Genomic DNA, 22500 nt, shown 5'->3' with positions numbered 1-22500 from the left:
CTGTGCCACCTGGATGGAAACCAGTGAAGCGGCACTGACATCAACCATGCTTGAATGATGCTTTTTACATGCCACCAGCATGGGATCCAGTGAAGCAGAACAGGCATAAAAAAATCCCAGTATTTATTTTTTAAGCCTGGTACTTATTCTGTCAGTCTCCTTTGCTGAACAGCTAAGTTACAAGGATGGAAACACACCGACATCGGTTGTCAAATGGTGGTGGGAGGAAAACCAACAGAAAGAAACACACACACACACACGCAGATGTGTGTATATATATACATATTTGTTGTCGTATTTAGGAATGGTCATTTTGCCAATTTAGCCAATAAAAACACACGCACTATATATTTGGTGTTACTTTGCTTCAGCGTTATTCATGTTTTACATTAATCTTAAACGTATTTCGGCCAGAGTTCTTTCGTCACACTCCTGTGACCTCCTCAGTGGTCCTTTGCTTTCTTCTTTCTTATTTGTGTGTCTCTCCTTACTAATGGTCAGCCATTTTGTATTTTGTATTCCTATTGTATGTGTCTTTATTTGTGCATGCGTATATCTCTATGTGCTTCTATGTTTAGTTAGTGTGTGTGTGGGGGGGGGAGGGCCTGTAATAATTGTATCTCCTGTTTATACACGTTTGTGTAATTTGTTTTTGTTTATTTTGTTCATGTGTTTACATCTACTTATAATTTTTTTATTTTTGTATTTAATTACAGTATAACTAATCTAGTGCAGTATCGCTAATCTAAACAGATGTACAGTGATTATGAGTTTAACGGTTTGTTTTCTTGTGTTCCAGCTGAAAGATTAACTCTGGCATCATGAATGAAGAGGAAATCTTAAAAGGAATTAAAAAGGAGGTACGAGTATTAACTTATTCAGTTTGTCATTCATTCCTTTCATCATTCTCTTATTTTACTTCTCTCTCTCTCTCTCTCTCTCTCGCTGTCTCCCTGTTTTCTGTGTCTCTCTTCTTACTCATCTCCCAGTCCATTTCCATCTTCTTCTCTACCTTATTAAATGCAATTGGGAAGGTGTAAAATGAGGGAAGTGTGTTGGAGATACTGATCTATTGACCAGATGAGACATTTTAAGTTGTATCACTCACACAAAAAGCCGTTCATCCATCCACCTGTCCGTCTGTCTGTCTGTCCATCCATCTATCTTATATCTCTGACGAGCACAGTTATTAGATAATTGTCCAGTTATCTAATATCTGGTGTGAAACTGATGGGTAAAAGCCGTCGTTAACAATTTATTAATACTGTATACTTTGTTTAATATGATAAATATATGAGTGCATGTTTTCCTGACTTATGGTATTTGACAACTATATATATATAGATATGTATATATGTATGTAGGATTCATATGTACACACTGGACAAGCAACAAATATGTCGGCACGGTTGTTTTTAGGACTTAAACACTGAACTTGTAAGCAGCCCAGTACAACAAGAGTGACATAGCAGTTAAAAATCAGAAGTAGTTGTGATGGTGAAGGAAGCTATTGCCAAAAAAATTTACTTGTGATTCATTGGTTTTCTATCCAGGGGAAGTTTTGCTCTCATTTCTTTAAACCTGTTTCTACAGGACAGACATTTCAGTTAAGCACAGTAGAGTCACGTAGCTTAGTGCTTCTGCCTTATCAATACAAATAGAACCTTTTCTCCAATGAAATTTCATAGAAATACTTATCAAACAGCATAAATTACAATTTTGAAGAAATTTGTGGGGGAAAAATCTTTTCCAAGAAGGTGGAGAGAGGACATCAAAAATTCAAAATACTCAATCTTTTCCGTCATAAATTTTAGGAAAATGGAGATTTTTTTCCAATGAAATTTCATAGAAATACTTATCAAACAGCATAAATTACAATTTTGAAGAAATTTGTGGGGGAAAAATCTTTTCCAAGCAGGTGGAGAGAGGACATCGAAAATTCAAAAGACCCCATCTTTTCCGTCATAAATTTTAGGAAAATGGAGATTTTTTTCCAATGAAATTTCATAGAAATACTTATCAAACAGCATAAATTACAATTTTGAAGAAATTTGCAGAGGAAAAATCTTTTCCAAGAAGGTGGAGAGAGGACATCGAAAATTCACAAGACCCAATCTTTTCCCTCATAAATTTTAGGAAAATGGAGATTTTTTTCCAATGAAATTTCATAGAAATACTTATCAAACAGCATAAATTACAATTTTGAAGAAATTTGTGGGGGAAAAATCTTTTCCAAGAAGGTGGAGAGAGGACATCGAAAATTCACAAGACCCAATCTTTTCTGTCATAAATTTTAGGAAAATGGAGATTTTTTTCCAATGAAATTTCATAGAAATTCTTATCAAACAGCATAAATTACAATCTTGAAGAAATTTGTGAGGGAAAAATCTTTTCCAAGCAGGTGGAGAGAGGACATCGAAAATTCAAAAGACCCAATCTTTTCCCTCATAAATTTTAGGAAAATGGAGATTTTTTCCAATGAAATTTCATAGAAATATTTATCAAACAGCATAAATTACAATTTTGAAGAAATTTGTGGGGGAAAAATCTTTTCCAAGCAGGTGGAGAGGGGACATCGAAAATTCAAAAGACCCAATCTTTTCTGTCATAAATTTTAGGAAAATGGAGATTTTTTTCCAATGAAATTTCATAGAAATTATTATCAAACAGCATAAATTACAATTTTGAAGAAATTTGTGGGGGAAAAATCTTTTCCAAGCAGGTGGAGAGAGAACATCGAAAATTCAAAAGACCCAATCTTTTCCCTCATAAATTTTAGGAAAATGGAGATTTTTTCCAATGAAATTTCATAGAAATATTTATCAAACAGCATAAATTACAATTTTGAAGAAATTTGTGGGGGAAAAATCTTTTCCAGGCAGGTGGAGAGAGGACATCGAAAATTCAAAAGACCCAATCTTTTCCCTCATAAATTTTAGGAAAATGGAGATTTTTTCCAATGAAATTTCATAGAAATATTTATCAAACAGCATAAATTACAATTTTGAAGAAATTTGTGGGGGAAAAATCTTTTCCAAGCAGATGGAGAGAGGACATCGAAAATTCAAAAGACCCAATCTTTTCCCTCATAAATTTTAGGAAAATGGAGATTTTTTCCAATGAAATTTCATAGAAATATTTATCAAACAGCATAAATTACAATTTTGAAGAAATTTTTGGGGGAAAAATCTTTTCCAACAGGTGGAGAGGAGAGGGGACATCGAAAATTCAAAAGACCCAATCTTTTGTCATAAATTTTAGGAAAATGGAGATTTTTTTCCAATGAAATTTCATAGAATTCTTATCAAACAGCATAAATTACAATTTTGAAGAAATTTGTGGGGGAAAAATCTTTTACAAGCAGGTGGGGAGAGAGGACATCGAAAATTCAAAAGATCCAATCTTTTTCCTCATAAATTTTAGGAAAATGGAGATTTTTTCCAATGAAATTTCATAGAAATATTATCAAACAGCATAAATTACAATTTTGAAGAAATTTGTGGGGGAAAAATCTTTTCCAAGCAGATGGAGAGAGAGAACATCGAAAATTCAAAAGACCCAATCTTTTCCTCATAAATTTTAGGAAAATGGAGATTTTTTTCCAATGAAATTTCATAGAAATATTTATCAAACAGCATAAATTACAATTTTGAAGAAATTTGTGGGGAAAAATCTTTTCCAGGCAGTGGAGAGAGGACATCGAAAATTCAAAAGACCCAATCTTTTCCCTCATAAATTTTAGGAAAATGGAGTTTTTTCCAATGAAATTTCATAGAAATATTTATCAAACAGCATAAATTACAATTTTGAAGAAGAAATTTGTGGGGAAAAATCTTTTCCAAGCAGGTGGAGAGAGGACATCGAAAATTCAAAAGACTCAATCTTTTCCCTCGTAAATTTTAGGAACATGGAGATTTTTTCCAATGAAATTTCATAGAAATTCTTATCAAACAGCATAAATTACAATTTTGAAGAAATTGTGGGGGAAAAATCTTTTCCAAGCAGGTGGAGAGAGGACATCGAAAATTCAAAAGACCCAATCTTTTCCGTCATAAATTTTAGGAAAATGGAGATTTTTTCCAATGAAATTTCATAGAAATTCTTATCAAACAGCATAAATTACTATTTTGAAGAAATTTGTGTGGGGAAAAATCTTTTCCAAGCAGATGGAGAGAGAACATCGAAAATTAAAAGACCCAATCTTTTCCGTCATAAATTTAGGAAATGGAGATTATTTTCCAATGAAATTTCATAGAAATTCTTATCAAACAGCATAAATTACAATTTTGAAGAAATTTGTGAGGGAAAAATCTTTTCAAGCAGGTGGAGAGAGAGAACATCGAAAATTCAAAAGACCCAATCTTTTCCGTCATAAATTTTAGGAAAATGGAGATTTTTTTCCAATGAAATTTCATAGAAATTCTTATCAAACAGCATAAATTACAATTTTCAAGAAATTTGTGGGGGAAAAATCTTTTCCAAGCAGGTGGAGAGAGAACATCGAAAATTCAAAAGACCCAATCTTTTCCCTCATAAATTTTAGGAAAATGGAGATTTTTTTCCAATGAAATTTCATAGAAATATTTATCAAACAGCATAAATTACAATTTTGAAGAAATTTGTGGGGGAAAAATCTTTTCCAAGCAGGTGGAGAGAGGACATCGAAAATTCAAAAGACCCAATCTTTTCCGTCATAAATTTTAGGAAAATGGAGATTTTTTCCCATGAAATTTCATAGAAATATTTATCAAACAGCATAAATTACAATTTTGAAGAAATTTGTGGGGGAAAAATCTTTTCCAAGCAGATGGAGAGAGAACATCGAAAATTCAAAAGACCCAATCTTTTCTGTCATAAATTTTAGGAAAATGGAGATTTTTTCCAATGAAATTTCATAGAAATATTTATCAAACAGCATAAATTACAATTTTGAAGAAATTTTTGGGGGAAAAATCTTTTCCAAACAGGTGGAGAGGGGACATCGAAAATTCAAAAGACCCAATCTTTTCTGTCATAAATTTTAGGAAGATGGAGATTTTTTTCCAATGAAATTTCATAGAAATTCTTATCAAACAGCATAAATTACAATTTTGAAGAAATTTGTGGGGGAAAAATCTTTTACAAGCAGGTGGAGAGAGGACATCGAAAATTCAAAAGATCCAATCTTTTTCCTCATAAATTTTAGGAAAATGGAGATTTTTTCCAATGAAATTTCATAGAAATATTTATCAAACAGCATAAATTACAATTTTGAAGAAATTTGTGGGGGAAAAATCTTTTCCAAGCAGATGGAGAGAGAACATCGAAAATTCAAAAGACCCAATCTTTTCCCTCATAAATTTTAGGAAAATGGAGATTTTTTTCCAATGAAATTTCATAGAAATATTTATCAAACAGCATAAATTACAATTTTGAAGAAATTTGTGGGGGAAAAATCTTTTCCAGGCAGGTGGAGAGAGGACATCGAAAATTCAAAAGACCCAATCTTTTCCCTCATAAATTTTAGGAAAATGGAGATTTTTTCCAATGAAATTTCATAGAAATATTTATCAAACAGCATAAATTACAATTTTGAAGAAATTTGTGGGGGAAAAATCTTTTCCAAGCAGGTGGAGAGAGGACATTGAAAATTCAAAAGACCCAATCTTTTCCCTCGTAAATTTTAGGAACATGGAGATTTTTTCCCAATGAAATTTCATAGAAATTCTTATCAAACAGCATAAACTACAATTTTGAAGAAATTTGTGGGGGAAAAATCTTTTCCAAGCAGGTGGAGAGAGGACATCGAAAATTCAAAAGACCCAATCTTTTCCGTCATAAATTTTAGGAAAATGGAGATTTTTTTCCAATGAAATTTCATAGAAATTCTTATCAAACAGCATAAATTACTATTTTGAAGAAATTTGTGGGGGAAAAATCTTTTCCAAGCAGATGGAGAGAGAACATCGAAAATTTAAAAGACCCAATCTTTTCCGTCATAAATTTTAGGAAAATGGAGATTATTTTCCAATGAAATTTCATAGAAATTCTTATCAAACAGCATAAATTACAATTTGAAGAAGAAATTTGGGGGGAAAAATCTTTTCCAAGCAGGTGGAGGAGAGAACATCGAAAATTCAAAAGACCCAATCTTTTCGTCATAAATTTTAGGAAAATGGAGATTTTTTCCAATGAAATTTCATAGAAATTCTTATCAAACAGCATAAATTACAATTTTGAAGAAATTTGTGGGGGAAAAATCTTTTCCAAGCAGATGGAGAGAGAACATCGAAAATTCAAAAGACCCAATCTTTTCCGTCATAAATTTTAGGAAAATGGAGATTTTTTTCCAATGAAATTTCATAGAAATTCTTATCAAACAGCATAAATTACAATTTTGAAGAAATTTGTGGGGGAAAAATCTTTTCCAAGCAGATGGAGAGAGAACATCGAAAATTCAAAAGACCCAATCTTTTCCGTCATAAATTTTAAGAAAATGGAGATTTTTTTCCAATGAAATTTCATAGAAATTCTTATCAAACAGCATAAATTACAATTTTGAAGAAATTTGTGAGGGAAAAATCTTTTCCAAGCAGGTGGAGAGAGAACATCGAAAATTCAAAAGACCCAATCTTTTCGTCATAAATTTAGGAAAATGGAGATTTTTTTCCAATGAAATTTCATAGAAATTTTATCAAACAGCATAAATTACAATTTTGAAGAAATTTGTGGGGGAAAAATCTTTTCCAAGCAGGTGGAGAGAGAACATCGAAAATTCAAAAGACCCAATCTTTTCCCTCATAAATTTTAGGAAATGGGATTTTTTTCCAATGAATTTCATAGAAATATTTATCAAACAGCATAATTACAATTTTGAAGAAATTGTGGGGGAAAAATCTTTTCCAAGCAGGTGGAGAGAGGACATCGAAAATTCAAAAGACCCAATCTTTTCCGTCATAAATTTTAGGAAAATGGAGATTTTTTCCCATGAAATTTCATAGAAATATTTATCAAACAGCATAAATTACAATTTTGAAGAAATTTGTGGGGGAAAAATCTTTTCCAAGCAGATGGAGAGATATCAAACAGCATAAATTACAATTTTGAAGAAATTTGTGGGGGAAAAATCTTTTCCAAGCAGGTGGAGAGAGGACATCGAAAATTCAAAAGACCCAATCTTTTCCCTCATAAATTTTAGGAAAATGGAGATTTTTTTCCAATGAAATTTCATAGAAATTCTTATCAAACAGCATAAATTAAAATTTTGAAGAAATTTGTGGGGGAAAAATCTTTTCCAAGCAGATGGAGAGAGAACATCGAAAATTCAAAAGACCCAATCTTTTCCGTCATAAATTTTAGGAAAATGGAGATTTTTTTCCAATGAAATTTCATAGAAATTCTTATCAAACAGCATAAATTACAATTTTGAAGAAATTTGTGGGGGAAAAATCTTTTCCAAGCAGATGGAGAGAGAACATCGAAAATTCAAAAGACCCAATCTTTTCCGTCATAAATTTTAGGAAAATGGAGATTTTTTTCCAATGAAATTTCATAGAAATTCTTATCAAACAGCATAAATTACAATTTTGAAGAAATTTGTGAGGGAAAAATCTTTTCCAAGCAGGTGGAGAGAGAACATCGAAAATTCAAAAGACCCAATCTTTATCGTCATAAATTTTAGGAAAATGGAGATTTTTTTCCAATGAAATTTCATAGAAATTCTTATCAAACAGCATAAATTACAATTTGAAGAAATTTGTGGGGGAAAAATCTTTTCCAAGCAGGTGGAGAGGGGACATCGAAAATTCAAAAGACCCAATCTTTTCCGTCATAAATTTTAGGAAAATGGAGATTTTTTTTCCAATGAAATTTCATAGAAATTATTATCAAACAGCATAACTTACAATTTTGAAGAAATTTGTGGGGGAAAAATCTTTTCCAAGCAGGTGGAGAGAGAACATCGAAAATTCAAAAGACCCAATCTTTTCTGTCATAAATTTTAGGAAAATGGAGATTTTTTCCAATGAAATTTCATAGAAATATTTATCAAACAGCATAAATTACAATTTTGAAGAAATTTGTGGGGGAAAAATCTTTTCCAAGCAGGTGGAGAGAGGACATCGAAAATTCAAAAGACCCAATCTTTTCCGTCATAAATTTTAGGAAAATGGAGATTTTTTCCCATGAAATTTCATAGAAATATTTATCAAACAGCATAAATTACAATTTTGAAGAAATTTGTGGGGGAAAAATCTTTTCCAAGCAGATGGAGAGAGAACATCGAAAATTCAAAAGACCCAATCTTTATCGTCATAAATTTTAGGAAAATGGAGATTTTTTTCCAATGAAATTTCATAGAAATTCTTATCAAACAGCATAAATTACAATTTTGAAGAAATTTGTGGGGGAAAAATCTTTTCCAAGCAGGTGGAGAGAGGACATCGAAAATTCAAAAGACCCAATCTTTTCCGTCATAAATTTTAGGAAAATGGAGATTTTTTTCCAATGAAATTTCATAGAAATTCTTATCAAACAGCATAAATTACAATTTTGAAGAAATTTGTGGGGGAAAAATCTTTTCCAAGCAGATGGAGAGAGAACATCGAAAATTCAAAAGACCCAATTTTTTCCGTCATAAATTTTAGGAAAATGGAGATTTTTTCCAATGAAATTTCATAGAAATATTTATCAAACAGCATAAATTACAATTTTGAAGAAATTTGTGGGGGAAAAATCTTTTCCAAGCAGTGGAGAGAGGACATCGAAAATTCAAAAGACCCAATCTTTTCCGTCATAAATTTTAGGAAAATGGAGATTTTTTCCATGAAATTTCATAGAAATCTTATCAAACAGCATAAATTACAATTTTGAAGAAATTGTGGGGGAAAAATCTTTTCCAAGCAGATGGAGAGAGAGAACATCGAAAATTCAAAAGACCCAATCTTTTCCGTCATAAATTTTAGGAAAATGGAGATTTTTTCCAATGAAATTTCATAGAAATTCTTATCAAACAGCATAAATTACAATTTTGAAGAAATTTGTGGGGGAAAAATCTTTTCAAGCAGCAGGTGGAGAGAGGACATCGAAAATTCAAAAGACCCAATCTTTTCCGTCATAAATTTTAGGAAAATGGAGATTTTTTCCAATGAAATTTCATAGAAATTCTTATCAAACAGCATAAATTACAATTTGAAGAAGAATTTGTGGGGGAAAAATCTTTTCCAAGCAGATGGAGAGAGAGAACATCGAAAATTCAAAAGACCCAATCTTTTCCGTCATAAATTTTAGGAAAATGGAGATTTTTTTCCAATGAAATTTCATAGAAATTCTTATCAAACAGCATAATTACAATTTTGAAGAAATTTGTGGGGGAAAAATCTTTTCCAAGCAGGATGGAGAGAGACATCGAAAATTCAAAAGACCCAATCTTTTCCGTCATAAATTTTAGGAAAATGGAGATTTTTTCCAATGAAATTCCATAGAAATTCTTATCAAACAGCATAAATTACAATTTTGAAGAAATTTGTGGGGGAAAAATCTTTTCCAAGCAGATGGAGAGAGAGAACATCGAAAATTCAAAAGACCCAATCTTTTCCGTCATAAATTTTAGGAAAATGGAGATTTTTTTCCAATGAAATTTCATAGAAATTCTTATCAAACAGCATAAATTACAATTTAGAAGAAATTTGTGGGGGGGAAAAATCTTTTCCAAGCAGGTGGAGAGAGGACATCGAAAATTCAAAAGACCCAATCTTTTCCGTCATAAATTTTAGGAAAATGGAGATTTTTTTCCAATGAAATTCCATAGAAATTCTTATCAAACAGCATAAATTACAATTTTGAAGAAATTTGTGGGGGAAAAATCTTTTCCAAGCAGATGGAGAGAGAACATCGAAAATTCAAAAGACCCAATCTTTTCCGACATAAATTTTAGGAAAATGGAGATTTTTTTCCAATGAAATTTCATAGAAATTCTTATCAAACAGCATAAATTACAATTTTGAAGAAATTTGTGGGGGAAAAATCTTTTCCAAGCAGATGGAGAGAGAACATCGAAAATTCAAAAGACCCAATCTTTTCCGACATAAATTTTAGGAAAATGGAGATTTTTTCCAATGAAATTTCATAGAAATCTTATCAAACAGCATAAATTACAATTTTGAAGAAATTTGTGGGGGAAAAATTTTTTCCAAGCAGGTGGAAAGAGGACATCGAAAATTCAAAAGACCCAATCTTTTCGTCATAAATTTTAGGAAAATGGAGATTTTTTTCCAATGAAATTTCATAGAAATTCTTATCAAACAGCATAAATTACAATTTTGAAGAAATTTGTGGGGGAAAAATCTTTTCCAAGCAGATGGAGAGAGAACATCGAAAATTCAAAAGACCCAATCTTTTCTGACATAAATTTTAGGAAAATGGAGATTTTTTTCCAATGAAATTTCATAGAAATTCTTATCAAACAGCATAAATTACAATTTTGAAGAAATTTGTGGGGGAAAAATCTTTTCCAAGCAGGTGGAGAGGGGACATCGAAAATTCAAAAGACCCAATCTTTTCCGTCATAAATTTTAGGAAAATGGAGATTTTTTTCCAATGAAATTTCATAGAAATTTTATCAAACAGCATAAATTACAATTTGAAGAAATTTGTGGGGGAAAAATCTTTCCAAGCAGATGGAGAGAGAACATCGAAAATTCAAAAGACCCATCTTTTCCGTCATAAATTTTAGGAAAATGGAGATTTTTTTCCAATGAAATTTCATAGAAATTCTTATCAAACAGCATAAATTACAATTTTGAAGAAATGTGTGGGGAAAAATCTTTTCCAAGCAGGTGGAGAGAGGACATCGAAAATTCAAAAGACCCAATCTTTTCCGTCATAAATTTTAGGAAAATGGAGATTTTTTTCCAATGAAATTTCATAGAAATTCTTATCAAACAGCATAAATTACAATTTTGAAGAAATTTGTGGGGGAAAAATCTTTTCCAAGCAGGTGGAGAGAGGACATCGAAAATTCAAAAGACCCAATCTTTTCCGTCATAAATTTTAGGAAAATGGAGATCTTTTTCCAATGAAATTTCATAGAAATTCTTATCAAACAGCATAAATTACAATTTTGAAGAAATTTGTGGGGGAAAAATCTTTTCCAAGCAGATGGAGAGAGAACATCGAAAATTCAAAAGACCCAATCTTTTCCGTCATAAATTTTAGGAAAATGGAGATTTTTTCCAATGAAATTTCATAGAAATATTTATCAAACAGCATAAATTACAATTTTGAAGAAATTTGTGGGGAAAAATCTTTTCCAAGCAGGTGGAGAGAGGACATCGAAAATTCAAAAGACCCAATCTTTTCCGTCATAAATTTTAGGAAAATGGAGATTTTTTCCCATGAAATTTCATAGAAATATTTATCAAACAGCATAAATTACAATTTTGAAGAAATTTGTGGGGGAAATATCTTTTCCAAGCAGGTGGAGAGAGGACATCGAAAATTCAAAAGACCCAATCTTTTCCGTCATAAATTTTAGGAAAATGGAGATTTTTTTCCAATGAAATTTCATAGAAATTCTTATCAAACAGCATAAATTACAATTTTGAAGAAATTTGTGGGGGAAAAATCTTTTCCAAGCAGATGGAGAGAGAGAACATCGAAAATTCAAAAGACCCAATCTTTTCCGTCATAAATTTTAGGAAAATGGAGATTTTTTTCCAATGAAATTTCATAGAAATCTTATCAAACAGCATAATTACAATTTTGAAGAAATTTGTGGGGGAAAAATCTTTTCCAAGCAGATGGAGAGGAACATCGAAAATTCAAAAGACCCAATCTTTTCCGACATAAATTTTAGGAAAATGGAGATTTTTTCCAATGAAATTTCATAGAAATTCTTATCAAACAGCATAAATTACAATTTTGAAGAAATTTGTGGGGGAAAAATCTTTTCCAAGCAGGTGGAAAGAGGACATCGAAAATTCAAAAGACCCAATCTTTTCCGTCATAAATTTTAGGAAAATGGAGATTTTTTTCCAATGAATTTCATAGAAATTCTTATCAAACAGCATAAATTACAATTTTGAAGAAATTGGGGGGGAAAAATCTTTTCCAAGCAGATGGAGAGAGAACATCGAAAATTCAAAAGACCCAATCTTTTCTGTCATAAATTTTAGGAAAATGGAGATTTTTTTCCAATGAAATTTCATAGAAATTCTTATCAAACAGCATAAATTACAATTTTGAAGAAATTTGTGGGGGAAAAATCTTTTCCAAGCAGGTGGAGAGAGGACATCGAAAATTCAAAAGACCCAATCTTTTCCGTCATAAATTTTAGGAAAATGGAGATTTTTTTCCAATGAAATTTCATAGAAATTCTTATCAAACAGCATAAATTACAATTTTGAAGAAATTTGTGGGGGAAAATCTTTTCCAAGCAGGTGGAGAGAGGACATCGAAAATTCAAAAGACCCAATCTTTTCCGTCATAAATTTTAGGAAAATGGAGATTTTTTTCCAATGAAATTTCATAGAAATTCTTATCAAACAGCATAAATTACAATTTTGAAGAAATTTGTGGGGGAAAAATCTTTTCCAAGCAGGTGGAGAGAGGACATCGAAAATTCAAAAGACCCAATCTTTTCCGTCATAAATTTTAGGAAAATGGAGATTTTTTCCAATGAAATTTCATAGAAATTCTTATCAAACAGCATAAATTACAATTTTGAAGAAATTTGTGGGGGAAAAATCTTTTCCAGGCAGGTGGAGAGAGGACATCGAAAATTCAAAAGACCCAATCTTTTCCGTCATAAATTTTAGGAAAATGGAGATTTTCCCATGAAATTTCATAGAAATATTATCAAACAGCATAAATTACAATTTGAAGAAATTTGTGGGGGAAAAATCTTTTCCAAGCAGGTGGAGAGAGGACATCGAAAATTCAAAAGACCAATCTTTTCCGTCATAAATTTTAGGAAAATGGAGATTTTTTTCCAATGAAATTTCATAGAAATTCTTATCAAACAGCATAAATTACAATTTTGAAGAAATTTGTGGGGGAAAAATCTTTTCCAAGCAGATGGAGAGAGAACATCGAAAATTCAAAAGACCCAATCTTTTCCGTCATAAATTTTAGGAAAATGGAGATTTTTTTCCAATGAAATTTCATAGAAATTCTTATCAAACAGCATAATTTACAATTTTGAAGAAATTTGTGGGGGAAAAATCTTTTCCAAGCAGATGGAGAGAGAACATCGAAAATTCAAAAGACCCAATCTTTTCCGACATAAATTTTAGGAAAATGGAGATTTTTTTCCAATGAAATTTCATAGAAATTCTTATCAAACAGCATAAATTACAATTTGAAGAAATTTGTGGGGAAAAATCTTTTCCAAGCAGATGGAGAGAGAACATCGAAAATTCAAAAGACCCAATCTTTTCCGACATAAATTTTAGGAAAATGGAGATTTTTTTCCAATGAAATTTCATAGAAATTCTTATCAAACAGCATAAATTACAATTTTGAAGAAATTTGTGGGGGAAAAATCTTTTCCAAGCAGGTGGAAAGAGGACATCGAAAATTCAAAAGACCCAATCTTTTCCGTCATAAATTTTAGGAAAATGGAGATTTTTTTCCAATGAAATTCCATAGAAATTCTTATCAAACAGCATAAATTACAATTTTGAAGAAATTTGTGGGGGAAAAATCTTTTCCAAGCAGATGGAGAGAGAACATCGAAAATTCAAAAGACCCAATCTTTTCTGACATAAATTTTAGGAAAATGGAGATTTTTTTCCAATGAAATTTCATAGAAATTCTTATCAAACAGCATAAATTACAATTTTGAAGAAATTTGTGGGGGAAAAATCTTTTCCAAGCAGGTGGAGAGGGGACATCGAAAATTCAAAAGACCCAATCTTTTCCGTCATAAATTTTAGGAAAATGGAGATTTTTTTCCAATGAAATTTCATAGAAATTCTTATCAAACAGCATAAATTACAATTTTGAAGAAATTTGTGGGGGAAAAATCTTTTCCAAGCAGAGGGAGAGGAACATCGAAAATTCAAAAGACCCAATCTTTTCCGTCATAAATTTTAGGAAAATGGAGATTTTTTTCCAATGAAATTTCATAGAAATTCTTATCAAACAGCATAAATTACAATTTTGAAGAAATTTGTGGGGGAAAATCTTTTCCAAGCAGGTGGAGAGAGGAGAGAGGACATCGAAAATTCAAAAGACCCAATCTTTTCCGTCATAAATTTTAGGAAAATGGAGATTTTTTTCCAATGAAATTTCATAGAAATTCTTATCAAACAGCATAAATTACAATTTTGAAAATTGTGGGGGAAAAATCTTTTCCAAGCAGGTGGAGAGAGGACATCGAAAATTCAAAAGACCCAATCTTTTCCGTCATAAATTTTAGGAAAATGGAGATTTTTTTCCAATGAAATTTCATAGAAATTCTTATCAAACAGCATAAATTACAACTTTGAAGAAATTTGTGGGGGAAAAATCTTTTCCAAGCAGGTGGAGAGAGGACATCGAAAATTCAAAAGACCCAATCTTTTCCCTCATAAATTTTAGGAAAATGGAGATTTTTTTCCAATGAAATTTCATAGAAATTCTTATCAAACAGCATAAATTACAATTTTGAAGAAAAGAAATTTGTGGGGGAAAAATTTTTTCCAAGCAGGTGAAGAGAGGACATCGAAAATTCAAAAGACCCAATCTTTTCCGTCATAAATTTTAGGAAAATGGAGATTTTTTTCCAATGAAATTTCATAGAAATTCTTATCAAACAGCATAAATTACAATTTTGAAGAAATTTGGGGGGAAAAATCTTTTCCAAGCAGATGGAGAGAGAACATCGAAAATTCAAAAGACCCAATCTTTTCCGTCATAAATTTTAGGAAAATGGAGATTTTTTTCCAATGAAATTTCATAGAAATTCTTATCAAACAGCATAATTACAATTTTGAAGAAATTTGTGGGGGAAAAATCTTTCCAAGCAGATGGAGAGAGAACATCGAAAATTCAAAAGACCCAATCTTTTCCGACATAAATTTTAGGAAAATGGAGATTTTTTTCCAATGAAATTTCATAGAAATTCTTATCAAACAGCATAAATTACAATTTTGAAGAAATTTGTGGGGGAAAAATCTTTTCCAAGCAGATGGAGAGAGAACATCGAAAATTCAAAAGACCCAATCTTTTCCGACATAAATTTTAGGAAAATGGAGATTTTTTTCCAATGAAATTTCATAGAAATTCTTATCAAACAGCATAAATTACAATTTTGAAGAAATTTGTGGGGGAAAAATCTTTTCCAAGCAGGTGGAGAGAGGACATCGAAAATTCAAAAGACCCAATCTTTTCCGTCATAAATTTTAGGAAAATGGAGATTTTTTTCCAATGAAATTCCATAGAAATTCTTATCAAACAGCATAAATTACAATTTTGAAGAAATTGTGGGGGGGAAAAATCTTTTCCAAGCAGATGGAGAGAGAACATCGAAAATTCAAAAGACCCAATCTTTTCTGACATAATTTTAGGAAAATGGAGATTTTTTCCAATGAAATTTCATAGAAATTCTTATCAAACAGCATAAATTACAATTTTGAAGAAATTTGTGGGGGAAAAATCTTTTCCAAGCAGGTGGAGAGAGGACATCGAAAATTCAAAAGACCCAATCTTTTCCGTCATAAATTTTAGGAAAATGGAGATTTTTTTCCAATGAAATTTCATAGAAATTCTTATCAAACAGCATAAATTACAATTTTGAAGAAATTTGTGGGGGAAAAATCTTTTCCAAGCAGATGGAGAGAGAACATCGAAAATTCAAAAGACCCAATCTTTTCCGTCATAAATTTTAGGAAACTGGAGATTTTTTTCCAATGAAATTTCATAGAAATTCTTATCAAACAGCATAAATTACAATTTTGAAGAAATTTGTGGGGGAAAAATCTTTTCCAAGCAGGTGGAGAGAGGACATCGAAAATTCAAAAGACCCAATCTTTTCCGTCATAAATTTTAGGAAAATGGAGATTTTTTTCAATGAATTTCATAGAAATTCTTATCAAACAGCATAAATTACAATTTTGAAGAAATTTGTGGGGGAAAAATCTTTTCCAAGCAGATGGAGAGAGAACATCGAAAATTCAAAAGACCCAATCTTTTCCGTCATAAATTTTAGGAAAATGGAGATTTTTTTCCAATGAAATTTCATAGAAATTCTTATCAAACAGCATAATTTACAATTTTGAAGAAATTTGTGGGGGAAAAATCTTTTCCAAGCAGATGGAGAGAGAACATCGAAAATTCAAAAGACCCAATCTTTTCCGACATAAATTTTAGGAAAATGGAGATTTTTTTCCAATGAAATTTCATAGAAATTCTTATCAAACACCATAAATTACAATTTTGAAGAAATTTGTGGGGGAAAAATCTTTTCCAAGCAGATGGAGAGAGAACATCGAAAATTCAAAAGACCCAATCTTTTCCGACATAAATTTTAGGAAAATGGAGATTTTTTTCCAATGAAATTTCATAGAAATTCTTATCAAACAGCATAAATTACAATTTTGAAGAAATTGTGGGGGAAAAATCTTTTCCAAGCAGGTGGAAGAGAGGACATCGAAAATTCAAAAGACCCAATCTTTTCCGTCATAAATTTTAGGAAAATGGAGATTTTTTTCCAATGAAATTCCATAGAAATTCTTATCAAACAGCATAAATTACAATTTTGAAGAAATTGTGGGGGAAAAATCTTTTCCAAGCAGATGGAGAGAGAACATCGAAAATTCAAAAGACCCATCTTTTCTGACATAAATTTTAGGAAAATGGAGATTTTTTTCCAATGAAATTTCATAGAAATTCTTATCAAACAGCATAAATTACAATTTTGAAGAAATTTGTGGGGGAAAAATCTTTTCCAAGCAGGTGGAGAGGGGACATCGAAAATTCAAAAGACCCAATCTTTTCCGTCATAAATTTTAGGAAAATGGAGATTTTTTTCCAATGAAATTTCATAGAAATTCTTATCAAACAGCATAAATTACAATTTTGAAGAAATTGTGGGGGGGAAAAATCTTTTCCAAGCAGATGAGAGAGAGAGAGAACATCGAAAATTCAAAAGACCCAATCTTTTCCGTCATAAATTTTAGGAAAATGGAGATTTTTTTCCAATGAAATTTCATAGAAATTCTTATCAAACAGCATAAATTACAATTTTGAAGAAATTTGTGGGGGAAAAATCTTTTCCAAGCAGGTGGAGAGAGAACATCGAAAATTCAAAAGACCCAATCTTTTCCGTCATAAATTTTAGGAAAATGGAGATTTTTTTCCAATGAAATTTCATAGAAATTCTTATCAAACAGCATAAATTACAATTTTGAAGAAATTTGTGGGGGAAAAATCTTTTCCAAGCAGGTGGAGAGAGGACATCGAAAATTCAAAAGACCCAATCTTTTCCCTCATAAATTTTAGGAAAATGGAGATTTTTTTCCAATGAAATTTCATAGAAATTCTTATCAAACAGCATAAATTACAATTTTGAAGAAATTTGTGGGGGAAAAATCTTTTCCAAGCAGGTGGAGAGAGGACATCGAAAATTCAAAAGACCCAATCTTTTCCCTCATAAATTTTAGGAAAATGGAGATTTTTTTCCAATGAAATTTCATAGAAATTCTTATCAAACAGCATAAATTACAATTTTGAAGAAATTTGTGGGGGAAAAATATTTTCCAAGCAGGTGGAGAGAGGACATCGAAAATTCAAAAGACCCAATCTTTTCCGTCATAAATTTTAGGAAAATGGAGATTTTTTTCCAATGAAATTTCATAGAAATTCTTATCAAACAGCATAAATTACAATTTTGAAGAAATTTGTGGGGGAAAATATTTTCCAAGCAGGTGGAGAGAGGACATCGAAAATTCAAAAGACCCAATCTTTTCCGTCATAAATTTTAGGAAAATGGAGATTTTTTTCCAATGAAATTTCATAGAAATTCTTATCAAACAGCATAAATTACAATTTTGAAGAAATTTGTGGGGAAAAATCTTTTCCAAGAAGGTGGAGAGAGGACATCGAAAATTCAAAAGACCCAATCTTTTCCGTCATAAATTTTAGGAAAATGGAGATTTTTTTCCAATGAAATTTCATAGAAATTCTTATCAAACAGCATAAATTACAATTTTGAAGAAATTTGTGGGGGAAAAATCTTTTCCAAGCAGGTGGAGAGAGGACATCGAAAATTCAAAAGACCCAATCTTTTCCGTCATAAATTTTAGGAAAATGGAGATTTTTTTCCAATGAAATTTCATAGAAATTCTTATCAAACAGCATAAATTACAATTTTGAAGAAATTTGTGGGGGAAAAATCTTTTCCAAGCAGGTGGAGAGAGGACATCGAAAATTCAAAAGACCCAATCTTTTCCCTCGTAAATTTTAGGAACATGGAGATTTTTTCCCAATGAAATTTCATAGAAATTCTTATCAAACAGCATAAATTACAATTTTGAAGAAATTTGTGGGGGAAAAATCTTTTCCAAGCAGGTGGAGAGAGGACATCGAAAATTCAAAAGACCCAATCTTTTCCCACGTAAATTTTAGGAAATGGAGATTTTTTCCAATGAAATTTCATAGAAATTCTTATCAAACAGCATAAATTACAATTTTGAAGAATTTGTGGGGGAAAAATATTTCCAAGCAGGTGGAGAGAGGACATCGAAAATTCAAAAGACCCAATCTTTTCCGTCATAAATTTTAGGAAAATGGAGATTTTTTCCAATGAAATTTCATAGAAATTCTTATCAAACAGCATAAATTACAATTTTGAAGAAATTTGGGGGGAAAAATCTTTTCCAAGCAGGTGGAGAGAGGACATCGAAAATTCAAAAGACCCAATCTTTTCCGTCATAAATTTTAGGAAAATGGAGATTTTTTTCCAATGAAATTTCATAGAAATTCTTATCAAACAGCATAAATTACAATTTTGAAGAATTTGTGGGGGAAAAATCTTTTCCAAGCAAGTGGAGGACATCGAAAATTCAAAAGACCCAATCTTTCCCTCATAAATTTTAGGAAAATGGAGATTTTTTCCAATGAAATTCATAGAAATTCTTATCAAAGCATAAATTACAATTTTGAAGAAATTTGTGGGGGAAAAATCTTTTCGAAGCAAGTGGAGAGAGGACATCGAAAATTCAAAAGACCCAATCTTTTCCGTCATAAATTTTAGGAAAATGGAGATTTTTTTCCAATGAAATTTCATAGAAATTCTTATCAAACAGCATAAATTACAATTTTGAAGAAATTTGTGGGGGAAAAATCTTTTCCAAGCAAGTGGAGAGAGGACATCGAAAATTCAAAAGACCCAATCTTTTCCCTCATAAATTTTAGGAAAATGGAGATTTTTTTTCCAGGATTTTCATAGCAAAAAAGCACCTTTTTGATGTAAATAATTTTTGGTGTTAACATTGTCCGATTTTATTTTTTTCTTCTATGGAAGGAAGAACAATCCTTCTTTTATCATATTCTCAATTTCCGTCAATTTGCGCCGCAGGGTCTCGAAGGAGATAGTGTTTGTTGAAGGCCACCAAACCTGCCATACACAGACGACTTCAGCTTTATATAGAAAGAGATGTTATTTTTACGCTTTTTTCAAACCCTTCCGTCGTTATTCTCATATATACATATTTATTTATACATACACACACATATACAGACAAGTTTTCAAAGAAATCTTTATTAAAAAATGCCCTTTTGAAGGCGCTACACTGCATCAGACCCTTTTCTTTACACAAGATGACATATCGTAGAGAATAACAGACGAATGCTGAAATCATAAAAATCAGTGGCAACGATGTCCGGACAACAAAACCCTGTTAGTGTTTGTGTGAAACAAATCGAAGTGAATGAAAACAACATCTTTTACATACCTGCTAAAATTACTGGGTATATATATCAGAGGATATATAAGCCCTGATGCTGCAGAACAGTCTGGAGGTGGCATCGAGTGTTTACACTTACCTTTAGCGATTTTTGGCGCCGAAATTTGAAGCGGAGCAACAAGGACCGTTCGATCTCACGTGGAGAGGGAGAGTGAGCGAAGGCGTGGTTTGTCTCTCGCTTTTACTCTCTTGTTTGTTTGAGTCATGTGACTGCGGCCGTGCTGGAGCGCCGCCTTTAGTCGAGCAAATCGATCCCCCAGGACTTATTCTTTGTAAGCCTAGTGCTTATTCTATTGATCTATTTTGCCGAACCGCTAAGTTACGGGGACATAAACACAACAGCATCGGTTGTCAAGCGATGTTGGGGGCGGGGGCGGGGCAAACAGACACCCAAGCATATACACACACACACATACATATATATATATATACCGGAGTAAACACATAAATGTGAAACAAGGTGGAAAAAAGAGTACTCAAATACCAGTGGTAGAGTAATATGCTTTATTTAAAGCAGCTGCAAATTCAACAAAACCTGTTACTCTGAGTTTCACGTTGCCGTTCATCGGACAGTTTTTACTAGAAATTCTAGCAAAAACTGTCCGATGAACGGCAACGGGAAACTCAGAGTAACAGGTTTTGCTGAATTTTCTGCTGCTTTAAATAAAGTATATATATATATATATATATATATATATATATATATATCTACAAGTATAAAGTGAGATAGGGGTTATGAGTGTAACCCACTATGGGATATCATTTATCCAATATACTGCCAGTAATTATTCTGTTGGATTTGGATGTTCCTATTTAATCTAAATAATTAGTTAATAAATTATATGAATTGGTATTATCTGGTAGTTGATAATTGAAAGAAATCTATTCTTCCATATTCTTATTTTGCATATATATATATATACACACACACACATATATATATATACATATATATACGACGGGTTTCTTTCAGTTTCCGTCTACCAAATCCACTCACAAGACATTGGTCGGCCTGAGGCTATAGCAGAAGACACTTGGTCAAGGTGCCACGCAGTGGGACTGAACCAGGAACCATGTGGTTAGTAAACAAGCTACTTACCACACAGCCACTCCTGCGCCTTTTACGTATTTTTGTTTTTTTTGCCTGTACAATATAAATTTTGAAATGTAGATTTTTTTGCAGATTCGGAATCTCCGCCCTCGATGTAGTGTGTTCATGTAAAAATAAAACCCAAAAAATATCTCAAAGGTGGTGCGGTCCATGATCTTTACTTCCGCCAATCTGTACATGCCCCGGTGACCGATCTACGAAATTTGGGGAATGATTTACCGTATGGGGGTGAATGTAACCGAGTATGTGGAGATTATAATAGCTTGCCAAATTGTCAGTCATAACAGTAGTTCCTGGAAGAACATTTTGTCTGAAAACATTCTACAACGTCTCTGTACTCCTATCGGTTACACATTGAAGAAATCCTTTTCCCGTTGTGGTGTCATAACATCCGACAATCCAAATTTTGCGACACATTCTTCCTACATTGTTCTTGCTATTGAAGAACAAGCTTTCATCGATCTCCACTGTATGATCCGGACCACCAATGGGAGTTTTGTCCCGCAGCAGTTTTGCCAAACAAACATCTCTACAGAACTGGCCCCACTGAACGGCAATTTTGATATCAATGCAGTTCATTCTTGCAGATATCGTCACAGGCAATTCGAAAATAAAATCAAACATTAAATAAAAAATTACATATAATGGCAGCTTAGAGTTTTCTGTAAATGTACCTTTCCTGATGGAAAGAGTTTTTTTTTTTTTTACATTTAGCGCCCTTTCTATTGACAAACTCGTCGATAGAACGGCTAGAATTTTGAAAATCCATCGAATGTGTGCAAGCACACGTTATTTCATTGGCAATATGTTTTGTCTTCAGATAATCCATAATGTTCTCTGGTGCAAAGCACAGTAAAAGTTCCAATCTGGGTGTACACGATGTAAAATAAATTCAAATAGCAAAAGCTGGTTCTTTTTAAAGGGTACACATATTGTGAAGAAGATGATGATTATTGCTGATGGGATGGTTGTGGTAGCTTCCTGAGTTTACGGAAATAATGTATGAACTTGTGCGATGATTATAGCCGCGGAACTGATTAAAACCTTGTGAATGGATTTGGTAGTCGAAAATTGAAGGAAACCTGTCCTTGTCTGTCTTTCTTTCTCTCTCTCTCTCTCTCTCTCTCTGTATCCTGTAGCTTTATGGCGAGCTGGCAGACACGTTAGCGCGCCGGGCGAAATGCTTAGCGGTATTTCGTCTGCGTTACGTTGTGAGTTCAAATTCCGCCGAGGTCGACTTTGCCTTTCATCCTTTCGGGTTCGATAAATAAAGTACCAGTTACGCACTGGGATTGATGTAATCAACTTAATCCCTTTGTCTGTCATTGTTTGTTCCCTCTGTGTGTAGTCCCTTGTGGGCAGTAAAGAAATATATATGTATTATATTTTGAATTCTTCTCCTTTCCAAGATATTGCAGTCAGACAAAGATTACATCAGCCAACACCTAAAGGCAGCGAACCATT

At 32.1% G+C, this 22500-nt stretch overlaps 1 protein-coding gene across 2 annotated transcripts in view; it reads left to right on the top strand.

Moving 5' to 3' along the window:
- LOC115224026 overlaps positions 1-22500 on the top strand; it is a 92437-nt gene that overhangs the window by 67802 nt on the left and 2135 nt on the right. For both annotated transcript variants that reach the window (XM_029794821.2, XM_036513057.1), the window contains exons 2-3: positions 800-860; positions 22446-22500. The exon at positions 22446-22500 is cut by the window's right edge and continues 225 nt beyond it. In XM_029794821.2, coding sequence (XP_029650681.1) covers positions 822-860; positions 22446-22500 — 94 coding nt within the window. In that variant the 5' untranslated portion in view covers positions 800-821. The remainder of the gene's footprint in view (positions 1-799; positions 861-22445) is intronic.

Source organism: Octopus sinensis, linkage group LG24, assembly GCF_006345805.1.
Source record: "Octopus sinensis linkage group LG24, ASM634580v1, whole genome shotgun sequence".
Lineage (NCBI taxonomy): Eukaryota > Metazoa > Mollusca > Cephalopoda > Octopoda > Octopodidae > Octopus > Octopus sinensis.
Note: the sequence above shows the minus strand (reverse complement) of the source record. Positions and strands in the feature narration are given on the sequence as shown.